Below are 16,791 nucleotides of genomic sequence, written 5' to 3' on the forward strand. Positions count from 1 at the left end.
CGGTGGAACTCCATTGCTTTGTGATTTAAATGCCACAGGTAGCATTTGGTAAAAAAAAAAAAAAAAGTTTTAGTTATGATTCTAGTAGCTTGAAACTTTTTAATAGTTTTTAATCAGTTATTTAATCAATAATTTAAACAGTTGGTTTTGACCCTCATATTCAATAGATGTAGCTTTGTTTTGCGTGCAGTTGGAATATAGATAACTTATTTACATAAGTGCCAATAGTGTAAATTTATGTGCTCAGTACATGTCTGAAGACAAGGTTCCTGCTCCAGAAGCTTGCACTCTCTACATGCCTATGTCTGGTGGTGGATGGGATGCAGTGAAAGTAGCATGCCTTGTTAGTCCCATGGCTTGTTTGATTTTTAAAAAAGTTTGGGTGACTTGTTTCAGTCCACCTAACCGGCTAACACACTTGTGTGCCAGAGGGATGGAGACTAAGACTTGTAGACCTTTTGGAAGAGTTGCATTTTAAGGGTTGATGTGAAGAAGGTGGTGTCACAGGGCAGACTTGGTGAGTGACTGGGCTGCCTGTCGGTTCTATACACTTGTAGAAAATGTATTTGATGTGTATTAATCCTCAATTCAAATTTACTTTTTAATTTGTTTTTGAGTAAAAGTAATACAGAAGAACACACAAGTTGGCTAAAATGAATATAATATAATATACACAAGTAAATCAACATATATGGTAATTTTAGTTCAGATCTACTTGTACTGTTATTTGCTGCAGGGTCCAGATTGTTGAGCATTCAGGACTTTTAGATCCTCTGGTAGTGGGGGACTCCAGGTAACAGACTAATACTGTTGATTGAGAAATCATGGTGACCATCAGCTGACTTATTTTGTTCACTCTGAAGCATGATGGCCTACCATACTGTATACAAGCGTCTCTGTAAAATCCAAATATCCCAGTTATTTTGAAATCCTAGGTCGTTACTGCAGCAACATATAATAAAATGGTGAATTATTTTTAAATACAGGCTCACTGACAACTGAGAGAATTTTCCTGGTTAGATATCATTAAGTCCTGATCCTACAAGCACTTATGTATGTGTACAAGTTTACTTATATGAATTCTCTCTCTTATCTGTATAGTCAGTTATGCATCTGTTTGCAGGTTTAGGACCTTAATTTGTAACCTTTACTCAAATTGATGTTTTCTGCTCTATAATGGGCCTCCCTTTCTGCTGTAAAGATTAAACTGCTTCTAACACTTGAATGATACAATGCAAGTGGCCAGCAGCTCACATGCTTTTTGGTTTAATAATTCCTCCTGGCTGTCGTATTTCTCTATCTGTGCTTTGGCCGAAATGGTTCTGATGGACTGATATGAGACTTGACTTGAGAATTGCTCTTCCTCTTTCCTTTTAAGAGGCTACTTCTGATTTTACCTTCTGACAAGGGGAAGCAGTTTTCAGCAAGAGAATAAAGAATGAATTGACAGTCATAATTAAACATGACTGCCAAATGTTTTTATCAGTGGTCATCCTATTCTTGATATGTAATATATAAGAAGGTATATGTACACAATTGTTGCATCATGTTCAAATAATGTATTTGCTGGTTATGCAAACATTTTATGAGACTTCTTTCTGAAGGGGGGAATGTCATCAGAGTAGGGGACTGAGAGGCAGATTTCTGGATTCTTCCATGCTTTGCTACTGAATGTTTGACCTTGGACAAGTCATTTAATCTCTGCTTGACTTTAATATGACTTCTTCATTGATTTTATTTTATTTTGTTTTTATTTTGTTGAGTCAGGGATTGGCTGATTGTAAAGTGCTTTGAGATCTGCAGAGTTTGAAAGATGTTCTGTAAATGCAGAGATCTGAGGGCTCTAATCTTTTGTTCTTTCTTAGTCAATATTTGTGACACCACTTGGGGAGATAAACTATTGACTATGATGCCACCAATAACCTGTTCCCCTGTCGTCCTCCCCCCAGCTCTTCATCTCATAGACTCATAGATATTAAGGTCAGAAGGGACCATTATGATCATCTAGTCTGACCTGCTGCACAATGCAGGCCACAGAATCTCACCCAGCCACTCCTGCAATAAACCTCTCACCTATGTCTGAGCTATTGAAGTCCTCCTCTCATTGAATGCTAATTCTTATCTCAGTATCTTACCAAAATAGAAACCTATATCATAATCGGCTATCTGAGGTTCAGTATGGGCAAAACAGAGGTAGCGTTTGTTGATAGAAGGGAGGGGAAACGCTTAGAAGAACTGGTAGTCTTTTATCACTTCTTCATTAGAGGGCATCTCTCCCAAGTTATCAAGATGGTGTGCAACCTGGGTGGTTCCCAATAGACTTACCTTTACTTCTTGGCTGGGTGGGAGGTTGCTAAGTAGCTACATTCTACAGGGACACTTAGGTTCTACTTGGAAGCTTGACCCTTCAAGTAAGCCTATCACAAAGGAGGAGGATGAGCTATATTCCCAACTGGGACAGTTTTGTACATTGAAAATGATATATAAAAAGGGCTCAGATACTAAAGTGATCAGTACCTCAGAAATGCATATGAAAATAAGCTGTTTTAAGAAGGCAACTGTGGGAAGACAGTTGATTGTATGCCCCTACCTTCTAAACTCAGAACAGTCACTATTTGGTAGCTGGTGTTCTCTGGCATGTTCTTCATTGTGATTCCAGAGAATGATTATGGTTTACTACTCGAGTCTGTCTGACATAACATTACAAGCTAATCTTGTTAGGTAAGACACAAGAATAACTCAAATGCAGGTGTTATTAAAATGACCCATTCAAATAATAATCATACAACTTTTTTGTATGAGAACTTTCAAAAAATTATTGATTACAATGCTACATAGCATTACTTAACCCCAGTAACCTGTTTTTTTTGTTTTTTTGTTTTTGTTTTTGAAGGAAAATAAATCTGAGTTTGTTGGGAAAAGTTATTAATCTTTGTGGTGCTCTCATGAAGCCACTCCTTTCAAAAGTCAGGCTTAATCTGACGTCTCGGTCTGAAATATGATACGTAGAGTACTGTATAATATTGAAGAGTGGTCGCCAAAGCATACCCTCAGCCTGACAAAATAAATCGGTGTAATTCAATTGAGTAGCATTAATCTCCTGTTTTACACGTACGTAAATGCCTTGATGCTGAAATAATTGTTTAAGTAAAATTCTTGAACCTAGACTGACTAGTGAACGCTTTGGAGTAAAATGCATAATTTTCACATACAATCCTGCCTTTGATCCAAAGATCTCTCCAGATGCTGAACCAAACGTTAGTTCAGCTTTTTGGCATTCTAAAGTAGGGTAAGTATAGTAGAAGTCCCATTTTTCAGATGGGTAAACTAAGATAGTCTTAAGTGATTTGCCCACCATGGTCATGCAGCTAATCAGTGGTAACGCCAAGATTAGAGCATAGGAGTCCTGGCTATTTGCCATTTTCAAACCACTAAATCATGCTTTCTCAAGTGGCTTACTGTTATAAGGTGCACTTGCTTCTCAGTAACCATCACATTTCCCCACTACTCAAAAACCAAAAAGTCGGTACATGACATCGTTCTAAAAGGATTTTATCATCTTTGCCTTCCTTCCCTAATATAAATTTCTGTACAGTTTTTAAGAGGAAAAAATCCTAATGTTTATACTCTTGTCTAAGATGTTTTCTGTATTTAAAACTTAAAAGCTGTGTCAGTCAGGGGTGTGGAAAAAACACTTCCCTGATCATCATAGCTATGCTGACAAAACTTCCAGTGTAGATGAAGCTATGTTGACTGAAGAGTGCTTCATAGATGTAAAAAGAAAAGGAGTACTTTTGGCACCTTAGAGACTAACCAATTTATTTGAGCGTAAGCTTTCGTGAGCTGTAGCTCACGAAAGCTTACGCTCAAATAAATTGGTTAGTCTCTAAGGTGCCAAAAGTACTCCTTTTCTTTTTGCGAATACAGACTAACACGGCTGTTACTCTGAAACCTTCATAGATGTGGTGTTCCTACTCTGACTGAGAAAATAGGTATGGTGCATCTGCACTAGAGGGCTGTGCTGGTATTGGCTCAGTAGTGTAGACAGCCTAAGAGGAGGAATGGGAGAGATTAGCTTGTGAAAAAGAGAGTTTGAAAATACTGTTGCAGGCAGGATCAACACGTGAAACGGACAGGAGGGGGCCAGAAGACTGTCCCCACTCGGGGGTGGGGGTTGGGGCAGAGTTGTGGTCTTAATCGGAGTTTGCTATTTCAAGTTAACTAATACTAGGTAAAATCCTTGTGAAGACAAGGCATCTTGTAGTTTCTATGTGAGTTATCAGATGGAGTAAAAGACAATGGAGTTGGCTAACTCTAGGTCCAGGCTTTTTCTACACTAGCACTTTTGTTAGGGGTTATGGTAACCCCTCCCCCCCCCCCCCACAAGTTTACCGGGAAAAGTGAAAACAGCCTCTCCTTCTGACACAGGTCATTGGGAGTGGTTTAATTATCCCAGCAGGCGAGCGGCTACGTGGGAGAACTTAAAGCAGCACAACTGTAGTGGTACAGCTGTGCTGCTGTAAGGTTTGTGGTGTAGACATAGCCTTAGACTGCAGGTTTTTTTTCCCTCACAAAACAGGCTTCTGTACCTGCAGACTATTCTGATGAGTGAGGGCTGCAATGATTTGCTTGGCAAGGTCTGATGTGAATGTATGCTTTCTTTACAGTATGCAGTGTTATTGTAGCTGTGTCGGTCCTAGGATATTAGAGAAACAAGATGGGTGAGGTAGTATCTTTTATTGGACCATCTTCTCTCACCAACAGACGTTGGTCCAGTAAAAGATATTCCCTCACCTACCTCATGCTTGAATAGGTTTCCCAACACTGCTACTTAGTAATGTTACATATCTTATTTACACTTTTTGTATGCAGCAAACAGTAACTTCACAAGAGAGATGAGATGGATACAACCAAATTGTGAAAAGATGAAATCAGAATGGCTTGAGCATCTTTTTAATGGCCAACTGAATTCTTCATCCTAATGTAATAATGTCATTTCTGGATTGGTGAAGATAAGTAATTCACCTAGGAAAGCTTTACATTTTTGAAAAACATCATGATTCAGTGATGTGTTTATCTTGCTTGGAAAAGGTAAATAAAGAATTCAGTGTTAGAATACTTTGTAAAGCTATACTGAACTTTTAAAAAAACTTGCATCTCATTGTAAAATAGTTTACTTGCTCAACTAGTGGCAGAGACCATATAGATATGAAATAGACTTTTTAGCAGTTTATATTTACTTCTTTTTGACCTATTATGCAAATTATTCATCTGATCTTTATTAAAATGTGTGCTACCCTGGAAGAATATTTGTTTTTTGTTTACATAACTTGTGCTTCCAGTCTAGCAAAATATAATAAATATTTTATTTTTAAAAACAGTCCTTTGGTTTGCCGCTTTGACTGTAACAATTTTGGAAAAATACCATATGCAGTATGGCTTTTATGATAGCCTAAAATTTTCATGCTTCAAGGGAGAACAAGAAAGTTTACCTGTCTAGCAAAAATGAGATGAAGTTGTTGGGGGTTATTTAATATTCAGTTTTTCATAAAATATTATATTTTGGTATGAATATATATCCATTACAGTTACATTTATCTTTGTGGGAAAATGTCTTTTCTCTGTACTAATTACCTATCTGAAGTTTAATATGTTGTGCTTTGGTTTCTATCATGTTCATTTCAGATTGAATTTTATAGTTGAGATTATGTAGCACATGTTACAGTTTTCTGTTTGTAATATAATTGTACATGTATGACTAGATCAGGTAGGCAGGCACATATCTAGTGTATCAACTTTCTGAAATGTGCACGAAGATGTGTAGGCTCTGGAAAACTGATGCTAACAAACAGTGGGCTAACATTTGTGGTCTGATAGAAAACATTCCTCAGCTAGTAAGGCTCAATGGCAAAGATTGCTCAGGGGAAAAGTCCCTGAATTCTTTGGCTCTTAGACAACAAAGTCATACCAGTGACACAGCATGTTGGAGTGGGGAAAGAGCAGTAGGTCAGCATTGCTATTAAATGCTATATTACTTGGTAGAAAAGAACAGGCTTTTATTACCAGAAATTATGCTGCAATTAAACATATTTGTAATTCTAACTTTATTTTAATATGTACAAAAATTAATGATGTATGTAAACAAGGAAGATTAGAGCAAGATAATACTAATTTGACCACATTTTACTGATGCCAATGACTTAGACTTAAGAATTTCTCCTGTTTTTTCTACAGAATTTGAGCATTAGGTAGAAACCCTTTTGCAAGCCTGAAATCTGTTGTTTTTCATTTCTGTCTTGGGTGATGGTAACTGCTTGTGGGATACTTTATACCCATATCTGGTATTTCCGAAGGCTGTGGTAAATGGAAATCTATACAAACAAAAGCTTCTAAATTCAAACAGTTGCCATAAGGAGGAATAAATAAACTTTCATGCATTCGGGCTATTACTGTTTGAACGTGAAATATTCTGAAAGTCAGATTTAATTGATGCCTGAATTTCCTCTCATTATTTTAAGTCCTCATTCCCAACTCCTCTTATGTTCTCAGATATTCCAGCTCATCCTGGGCATTCAGAACAAAAGAAGTCAGTGGCTGTATAAAACAAGTGCTTAAAACACAGAGCATTTTTTTTTTAGCTCTTGTGTCAGTGAACAGGAACCTGGAATGCTGGGACACAGCCATTTGTTAGAGAATAAAAATATGGTAGGAGCTTAGAGATGGCTGCAACAGGCAAGTCTGTCCAAAAACTTTTATGCTGTGATCACGACTACCTCCAGTATATGGTTCTAATCTTAGTTATAGTACGTAAGGCCACCTGTTGTGTGAAAATTAATGAAGTACTCAGGTGCAACAGAATGATCATTGGAATTGAGTTTGTTTGGTTTTGTTGGTTTGCCTCAGACAATTAGGGTATGTCCACAGTTCAAGCTGGAGACATGCTTATGCTAGCTGTTGTTCAGTTCACACACTAAAAACAGAGTTTCAGAGTAGCAGCCGTGTTAGTCTGTATTCGCAAAAAGAAAAAGGAGTACTTGTGGCACCTTAGAGACTAACACATTTATTTGAGCATAAGTGAGCTGTAGCTCACGAAAGCTTATGCTCAAATAAATGTGTTAGTCTCTAAGATGCCACAAGTACTCCTTTTCTTTTTAAAAACAGAGTGGAGCCTGAGCAGTGGGATGGGCTAGCTATCCCAAGTACCTGCCTAGGGTCTGAGCTGGGCATGTACTTGGGGTAGCTAGCTCGTTGTGCTGCCATGGTTACAGTCTATTTTTCATGCATTCACTCGATGAGAGCATCCCTGAGTATGTCTCATTGAAGTGGGAATTAGACCCCCAACGTAGTCATACCCTGAGGGTGAAATCCAGCCCCTGTTGACATGGCAAAATTCTCATTGACTTTATAGTCAACTGCATCAGGCTCAGCTCTTATTGAAGCCAATGGAAAGACTTCAGTGGGCGCTCAGTCAGCATCTTAAATGTTTGAATGTACTTGTTTGAAGGCTGTTTTGTTTAATAAAGAAATGGAAAGCAAGGGGAAAATTTACTTGACCCTTTTTGGTAGGGCCAATGAAAATTCAGGCCTCAGAGAAGTCATATTAAGGCTTAGCTGCATGTGTATTGATGATAATTAGGCAATGAGTCTAAACATTTTTTACACTGGAACCTACCTTCAATTTAGTAGAATGGGAAAGATTGGGTTGTTGTGAAGCACATCTTGAGAGCCCAAATTTGATATAAAATGTAAATATTGATGTGTATCTGTATGTGAATTTAGTGCTCATTAATTGCCTCGATTAGGAGAACAGCTTTCATCTTTCACGCAGAGCCTATCTCCCTACTGTGCTACTAGTGCAGCTACTTCAAGAATGGGTATCTACTCCGCTAAAGGGAATACACTAAATTAGAATTAAGGCCACTTAAGTTCTGTGTATGAGTGTCCACACAGGTTTAATTTAGTTTAACTGAATTAAATTCACACATTTAGTTAGTTCAGATTAATTTTTGTTATGATGTCCCCATCCCCTGACAGTCTCTAAAAGTGATGATTCTCAGGGTACCTAGGACTTTGAGCCACCTTGTTACTCCCTGTCTCCAGGCTAATTCTGAAGAACATTAAAAATGACTTCTGATTTCTGTGTAGTCTGTTTTTTTTTGTATCCATAGCAAGCAACTTGGGTAACTCAAGTCACCTTGTGTATATGCTGTCTTTTAAATTTAAAAAAAAAAGAAAAATTCTCGCTGAACTCCCAGTTAGCAAAATACTTAATCATATGCCCCTTTAAGTACGTGAGTTGTCCACTGACTTTAATGTTAGTTGTGTGCTGCATTACCTTGCTGAATTGGGGCCTAATGCATGAGTCACTGCAATTAAAACATACTGCTGTACAAGAAAAAGTACTTCAATGCCATCCATTTCCACAAGTGCAGAGAATAGAGAAGGCTTAAACAGGTGCAGAAATTCATGTTATCAGATGATTAAACAAAAACAAACCTTTTTTAAATATAAACTAATATGCTTCATTTGATAAAAAGCTCCACATCTTTAGGACATAGGGAGCTGTGGAGAGGTAGGGGGCCATAGACCCTTAAACTCTGCAGTGTCTGTTACTCCCAATTACTTGTTCCTAGCTTTTCTTTCCTCTGCTCCTGTATCTTGAATCCCTGGATGCTGTAGGAATAATGACTCCAGTGCACGCTTTGTTTAAAAAGAAAAAAGACACTTGAGCTGTACGTAGTGGAGGCACTGTTTCTGTGGACTTCCACAGTCTGATATATATCGCATGTAGATCTTGTGACCCAGTGCTTAGAATGTGCATGCATAAATGTGTATTTTTTTTTAAATCTCCAACAAAAAACCTTGTTAACTTCCAGTTCAGTTTGCTTCTTAATATTGTTTAAAATGAAGGTGTTTCAAGTTTAAAAAAAAAATCAAACTCAAACTATTAAAAAGTATGGAATTGACTAGTAAAGGCAAGTTGCATGAATATTCAAATATATGAACAAGTGTAAATGAATTTGTATCTAGAACATTTAGGAGATGTTTCTTCATGAAACTTGTCTAGAGAGACTGCCACAGCTGGATAAACTAATCTGTTGATGTTGTAAATGCTTATAGGATGCATTCATGGTGTTACTGATTATTTGATCGTGTACAAAGAGCACTTGGTCCTGATAAAAGTACGTTTTTCATGATGGCTTGTTTATCTTGTAGAGAAGTTGTAAAAGATTGGTTTATCATAATTTTATACTGTATTGTAACGAGGCATTCTTTCATTTTGTAATATCATAGGTAATGCCCTTTTAATGATCTTGAACATGTTGATATTTTCTTCGCTTCATATAGGAAGTAGCTAGTGGATAATGTGTAGGTAACAAACATTTTCCTATAAAATGTAGGTATTATGTTGCTCTATCCCAGGTGCACATTATTGATACCTGTGCACTGAAAAGCAGGTAAAGCCACTATATTGACTTACGTTCTGGAAAGACAAGCAAGAAAGCAACATTTCACAAGTAGATAAAGGACAAAATCAAGGAAGAAATGTTTTCAAGTTGTAACGGTATTATAAACAAAGCCTTATATATTGTGTAGGTTTAAGTCAAGGTCACTTCCTCTCAGGAAATTTTCTTCTTTTAGTCTTTTCCAATTTTTCATGCTGGGGTTAGGGGCATATAGGTTGCTATCATAGTTTTAAACTTGGCTAGTAATATTGAGAATGCATACAACATTTTCTTGTAGGTAAAGTTAATCAGTGTAGTGAAGAAAACTACTTCTTTGAGGAGACTTATTCTGCATATCCTGCCAAATTTTTCACATTGCTGATGTTACTCTGTTTAGGTTTCCATGCAGAAGCCAAGGTTCTGTAAATTTGCCATTATGCAGTGTACTCTGATGATGAGAATACAATTCTTTTATGTTATAGAAGGCCATATTTATTGATAGTGAGGTAAAAAGTCAGTTGTGGTAAGAGAGTGTAGTGCTTAGTTTATAATAGAGTTGCAAACTGCTCAGATTAGTCTATCATGAATTCATGCCTTGATGAGTCATCCATGTCTCAAAGTAAAGGGAGGTCATTTGACATCCAGTGCCCCCTGTCAGCATTGCTTAAGAAGATAAAACTTTGGAAAAATGGTTCTAGAAATTTTAACAGCAAAGTGGACGTTGCCCAGCTGCACTTACATGTAGTAAGACAAGAAAATTGCCTTTATTTCTCCTTGCTTGTATCTTAAATTACATTAATCATCTCCTTTACTTAGGAAAGAGCTAACTTATCAATTTCCTTTTTCTGAAAGCAATTATAGCTCACGTAGTCTGATATTAATAGACTATAAAATCTTATGGTTCTCTATTTGAGCTGTAGATGTTCACATCCTAAATGTTTAGATAAAGTGTAGAATTTAAAAAAAAAAAATTTAATGGAGGGTGATTTTATATAATATTAGATATTCAAATCTTTCTTTAAACATGGCAACAAATTAGGTTAAATATAGGTCTATAAGCAAAGGCTCTGTCTAAACACAAATACGTATCTTTAAAAATATGTTTTTAGTCTGGTTCAAATATACTCATAGCCTCAGGTCACAGTAGCAGATCAATGAATGACAAATGTTGGACAAAATCTGAGAATACTATGATGTTAGAAAATATGTACAGCCTGGCATCTCCAAATGCTAAAAAGATCAAATAATGACTTAACGTCACCATTCCATGCTGTCTTAATTCAGAATGCCAAGTTGTTATTTAATTACACAGTGTACTTGTAGCTGTGTTGTCATGCTGTAATATATTTGTCCTAAACTGGGGATAATTTATTCTGTGGTAAAGAAATCTGATTACAGAAATCTGTTTCAGACATTGGAGCAGGAGGAAATGTGGTCTTCAGTAAATAATAAGAATGTCCCCCCCCCCCCCCCCCCGACATGTGATCTTCTGAATACATCAAACTCAAGGGGTTTTGAAAGCTTTCATTTGTCACTTGATATTACAACATAGTTTGAATTGCTGATGTCATGATTGCATCACATGGTACTTACAGACATTTTTGAAATGTCCTGAAGCTTCAAAGTTTTATTTGCAAGCCGATTGGTTTCCAGTGTTCTTTTTTAACATCTGGCTTACTTGGTTTTGTCTTCTGCTTTGCAGGCTCATAAGTCAGTGAACTTTGTTTCAACTCTGCTTCAGATCACTATGTCAGAGCAACTGGATTTACCAGTGAGACAGGCAGGCAAGTTTTCTTTTTCTTTATACTCAGAATGTTTACATACCGTATACACATTACATAAAAAAAAATGAAAATGACATTAACGTTGCAAAGTCAAGCGTTCAAAAGCTAGACAGTGCCAGAATTAAGGTTGCCTATGTAGTAAATGAGACTTGTTGAATGATGAGGATAAAAAGAAATATTGAATAAGCTACCAGTTTAGTGAGCACAATCCATTCTGTGCAGTGAATGAGTGTCCTGTGGAAAAAATAATCTTAATTTATTATGCAATTTAGTATAATAGTGTACTGTCATGCATATGCATATGCATACACGGAGGCCAAATTAAGATGGCAACGGTAACCATGACTTTTTTGTTTTTTCTGAATTTTTGAATGCTTGCCTTTGTAACAGTAATGTTCTTTTAATGCAGTGTTTGGAAATAATTTCTAAGTTTATTTTGGTTTTTAGCACACTAAAATAAAAACAATGCACAGAAATTCCATCACATGGAACTATATTGACCTCCACATGGGTCCTCAGCAAGGCTGGAACCTTTTACTCTTGGGGGAATTCTATGTCAAAAAATTAAAAATTCTGTGCACAATATTTTAAAATTCTGCTTATTTTGTCTGTCAAAATAACACAATATAATCACACCAGTTTCAATTATTTTGGTCATTTATTTCAAAATACCTATCAGCAAGTATGTCTGTAACAATAAAGACAACAAAAAGATTCCCCCAGGAGTAGAGCGTTAAAGAAACCCCTACAACAACCCAGTTCCTGTTTCTCTGTTTATGCTTTTGTTGGGTGCCTCAGACTGGATGTGTCACATGTGCCATCTGGGCACATCTTGTGGAGAAAACTCTGCCTCTCTGATCTTTTAGTAATTTTTCACCTTTTGCCCTGTTCCTATAGGGTTACCATATTTCAAGTTCCCAAATGCCAGGCTCAGGGGAAGCGAAGCTGTGTACTGGGATGGGGTGTTTGGGGGTTCTGGAGGGGCTGCATGGTGCCCCTGGCCCAGACACCCGCACCCCCTTCACCCCCAGAGTCCAGCTGCAGGCTCCACTCAGCTTCATTACTGTCCTGCTGGGTAGAGACGACCTGTACCTGCTGATATTGGGGATGGGAGGCACAATTTAAAGATTCAGCTGTTCCTGGAACAGCTCGATTTACACCCCCATCCCCCTGGCAGGTCCCTACTCCTGCTTACCCTCAGATTCTCTTCTCAGAAAGCAGCGGCCCCTCCCTACAGACCCCAGGTATTGCTCTTGTCTCTCCTCACAGAGCGCAGCTGCTGTACAGGGAGGGGGCCCAGCTCACCATGTGACTAGCGGGGCAGGCAAACCTGGGAACCAAAGCCCTGCCGCGCAGGTGCACTGCGAGCTGAGGAGCCAGGCTCTGCTGGGTACAGCAGTCCCTCGCAGTGGCCAGCAGCTCTGCAGCACCATTTCTGCAGGAAAAAATGAAATTCTGTACAGAACATTAATTCTGCGCAAATTCTGCATTGTGCAGTGGTGCAGAATTTCCCCAGAAATAACCTTTATATCCTAACACCAGACCTCTACCACATGAGCTAATGACGTAATTGGTAGCAGTATGTGGACCAGCCACTAGACGTGGGTGAGACAGATACACTTGGCCAATGGATTTGTGCTAGATAGCAAGGGATGATTGAGACTCTCTAATCTTGAGTTGAATTCCAGGTTCTGTAGGGGCAAGTACTCTAAAGCAGGAGTTCTCGCAACAAATTCTTTTGTGGCCTCTCTTGCTGGTGGCTGAACTGACACTTTTTTCCCTAAAATACTTGATTAAGTTTAGGGAAAAAAATAAATAGCACATATACACATCCACATCATTGTAATTTATTTATTGCAGATACAAATATCACTTCACAGTAATATTTTTATTATTGAATGTTGGTTAATATCAATCACTTTTCACAGGACACTATCTGGAAGGCTGTGAGAAGTGGTACTTGCATGTTTAATATCACTTTCCTCAGCAACTCCCAGAACAAATTAAGCCCTGGATTGGGGGGTGAGGGGAGGGGTTGGCAGTGGGAATCATAGAATATAGAATATCAGGGTTGGAAGGGACCCCAGAAGGTCATCTAGTCCAACCCCCTGCTCGAAGCAGGACCAATTCCCAGTTAAATCATCCCAGCCAGGGCTTTGTCAAGCCTGACCTTAAAAACCTCTAAGGAAGGAGATTCTACCACCTCCCTAGGTAACGCATTCCAGTGTTTCACCACCCTCTTAGTGAAAAAGTTTTTCCTAATATCCAATCTAAACCTCCCCCATTGCAACTTGAGACCATTACTCCTCGTTCTGTCATCTGCTACCATTGAGAACAGTCTAGAGCCATCCTCTTTGGAACCCCCTTTCAGGTAGTTGAAAGCAGCTATCAAATCCCCCCTCATTCTTCTCTTCTGCAGACTAAACAATCCCAGCTCCCTCAGCCTCTCTTCATAAGTCATGTGCTCTAGACCCCTAATCATTTTTGTTGCCCTTCGCTGGACTCTCTCCAATTTATCCACATCCTTCTTGTAGTGTGGGGCCCAAAACTGGACACAGTACTCCAGATGAGGCCTCACCAGTGTCGAATAGAGGGGAACGATCACGTCCCTCGATCTGCTCGCTATGCCCCTACTTATACATCCCAAAATGCCATTGGCCTTCTTGGCAACAAGGGCACACTGTTGACTCATATCCAGCTTCTCGTCCACTGTCACCCCTAGGTCCTTTTCCGCAGAACTGCTGCCTAGCCATTCGGTCCCTAGTCTGTAGCGGTGCATTGGATTCTTCCATCCTAAGTGCAGGACCCTGCACTTATCCTTATTGAACCTCATTAGATTTCTTTTGGCCCAATCCTCCAATTTGTCTAGGTCCTTCTGTATCCTATCCCTCCCCTCCAGCGTATCTACCACTCCTCCCAGTTTAGTATCATCTGCAAATTTGCTGAGAGTGCAATCCACACCGTCCTCCAGATCATTTATGAAGATATTGAACAAAACCGGCCCCAGGACCGATCCCTGGGGCACTCCACTTGACACCGGCTGCCAACTAGACATGGAGCCATTGATCACTACCCGTTGAGCCCGACAATCTAGCCAGCTTTCTACCCACCTTATAGTGCATTCATCTAGCCCATACTTCCTTAACGTGCTGACAAGAATACTGTGGGAGACCGTGTCAAAAGCTTTGCTAAAGTCAAGAAACAATACATCCACTGCTTTCCCTTCATCCACAGAACCAGTAATCTCATCATAGAAGGCGATTAGATTAGTCAGGCATGACCTTCCCTTGGTGAATCCATGCTGACTGTTCCTGATCACTTTCCTCTCATGTAAGTGCTTCAGGATTGATTCTTTGAGGACATGCTCCATGATTTTTCCAGGGACTGAGGTGAGGCTGACTGGCCTGTAGTTCCCAGGATCCTCCTTCTTCCCTTTTTTAAAGATTGGCACTACATTAGCCTTTTTCCAGTCATCCGGGACTTCCCCCGTTTGCCACGAGTTTTCAAAGATAATGGCCAAGGGCTCTGCAATCACAGCCGCCAATTCCTTCAGCACTCTCGGATGTAACTCGTCCGGCCCCATGGACTTGTGCACGTCCAGCTTTTCTAAATAGTCCCTAACCACCTCTATCTCCACAGAGGGCTGGCCATCTCTTCCCCATTCTGTGATGCCCAGCGCAGCAGTCTGGGAGCTGACCTTGTTAGTGAAAACAGAGGCAAAAAAAGCATTGAGTACATTAGCTTTTTCCACATCCTCTGTCACTAGGTTGCCTCCCTCATTCAGTAAGGGGCCCACACTTTCCTTGGCTTTCTTCTTGTTGCCAACATACCTGAAGAAACCCTTCTTGTTACTCTTGACATCTCTTGCTAGCTGCAGCTCCAGGTGCGATTTGGCCCTCCTTATATCTTTCCTACATGCCCGAGCAATATTGCCTCCCCCCGTTGCCTCCCCCGGCCCACATCCATCCCATCACAGTGGGAGATGGGATGGGATGGATGTGGGCCGGGGGAGGCAACGGGGGCCTGGGGTGATGGAGGGGTGGATGCAGCGCCAGGAAGGCAGTGGGGTCCAGGGATGATGGGGAGGGGGGCATGGATGTAGGGCCAAAAGAGAGTAGGGTGGGTGGTGAGCCCTGCAGCTGTGCGGCTGGAGCGGGGGTTGGCATCTGTTGCTGTGCGGCCAGGGGTCAGTGCCTGCTGCTAGAGCCTGGAGCTGGGGGCAGGAGCTGCACGGCCGGGGAGGGGATCAGTGCTCGTGCCTGGATCAGGAGCTGCATGGCCGGGGCAGGGAGTTGGATCCTAGGGCCGCAACACAGCCAGAGCCCAGAGCTGCATGACCAAATGCTGCGGGGGTCACTGCTCGCTGCCACAAGGCCTAAGACAGCACCCGCTGCTGTGCGCCCAGTGCATGCCGCCACACAGCCAGGGCTGGGGATCGGCGTCTGGAGCCAACAGCCGCTTCGGTGTGGTTGGGACTATGGGTCGGCACCTGGGGTCAGCGGCCAGGGCTGGGGTTCAGAGCACATGGCCGGGGTTTGCTGCCAGGGTATTATTACATGGGAAGAATTTAATTTCAGAATCAAAAGGCTACAAGCTTTGACATATATTAAAAAAATTGAAAATGAAAAGGTAGATGAAGGTTACTGCTTTTTAAAGAGAATATTTACAATCTCAGAGTAAACCAAGGAAAAACTAAGCAATCTGTGGAGGTTCTTGGGCGTTTTGAACTTGTTATTTTTACACTGTGTCATATCTGACTGTGTTGGAACTAATTATCTCACCATCCTTTTCTTTGGGAGTGGCTCCTATCCTTTTTGCAGTAAGTAGGATAACTTCTGGTTACAGAAAATAAGGAAAAGAACAGCAGAAATAATTTCAACTAAAACCCTGATTTTCTTAGCTAATTTATACTGGCAGATTCTTGTGCCCATACAGATCAGCTGGCAAGGTCAGGAACTACATCATTATCATATTCAAAATAATAGGTTTACAAGGCGTGCTCTCTGAATCCTTTCTGATACTGGTGCTAGACACCATATAAATATTTAATTGAAAACCAGCAGAGAACCTATGGTACGTTGTACAGGTGTAGTCAGAATTCAGTTAATATTAATTTTGCTGTAACTGTTTGTAAATCTGGACTTCCTTTTGCACTTGTAAAGAAGAGAGATTCATAAAGCATAGTAATCTGGAATCTGCCACATAAGCAGTTTGAATGTTTGTCAATTAGTGGAAACGTGCATCTATGTCAGCAACCTAATATCTGCTATAAAGAGTCATAACGTATAATCTTTGTGTAGAGAAACTCAATTTGCTTTCAAGATTCACTTGAATGTAAAGCAGACCATGTAGCCCAAACATAGTCACATTATAGAATAAAATCATACTTTTAAAATACAAGTAATATTTGACTATAGAGATTTAATGCTGACTAGCCTTGTTTTTAAATGCCAAAAAATTGATCTCAAAATAATTACAAAGGAAGCTTCTTCAGAGATGTGTTTTAATAAAAAGTTACCACAACTCTTCTTCATAACGAGAAGTGGAAATATGTCTTTCAA

At 39.8% G+C, this 16,791-nt stretch overlaps 1 protein-coding gene across 1 annotated transcript in view; it reads left to right on the forward strand.

Annotated features, from left to right (window-relative positions):
- Positions 1-16,791, forward strand: part of IPO7 (importin 7) — a 49,620-nt gene that overhangs the window by 1,148 nt on the left and 31,681 nt on the right. Inside the window, exon 2 of the mRNA XM_074955030.1 lies at positions 11,149-11,230. Coding sequence (XP_074811131.1) covers positions 11,149-11,230 — 82 coding nt within the window. The remainder of the gene's footprint in view (positions 1-11,148; positions 11,231-16,791) is intronic.

The sequence above is a fragment of the Natator depressus genome, chromosome 6 (assembly GCF_965152275.1).
Source record: "Natator depressus isolate rNatDep1 chromosome 6, rNatDep2.hap1, whole genome shotgun sequence".
Classification (NCBI taxonomy): Eukaryota; Metazoa; Chordata; order Testudines; family Cheloniidae; genus Natator; species Natator depressus.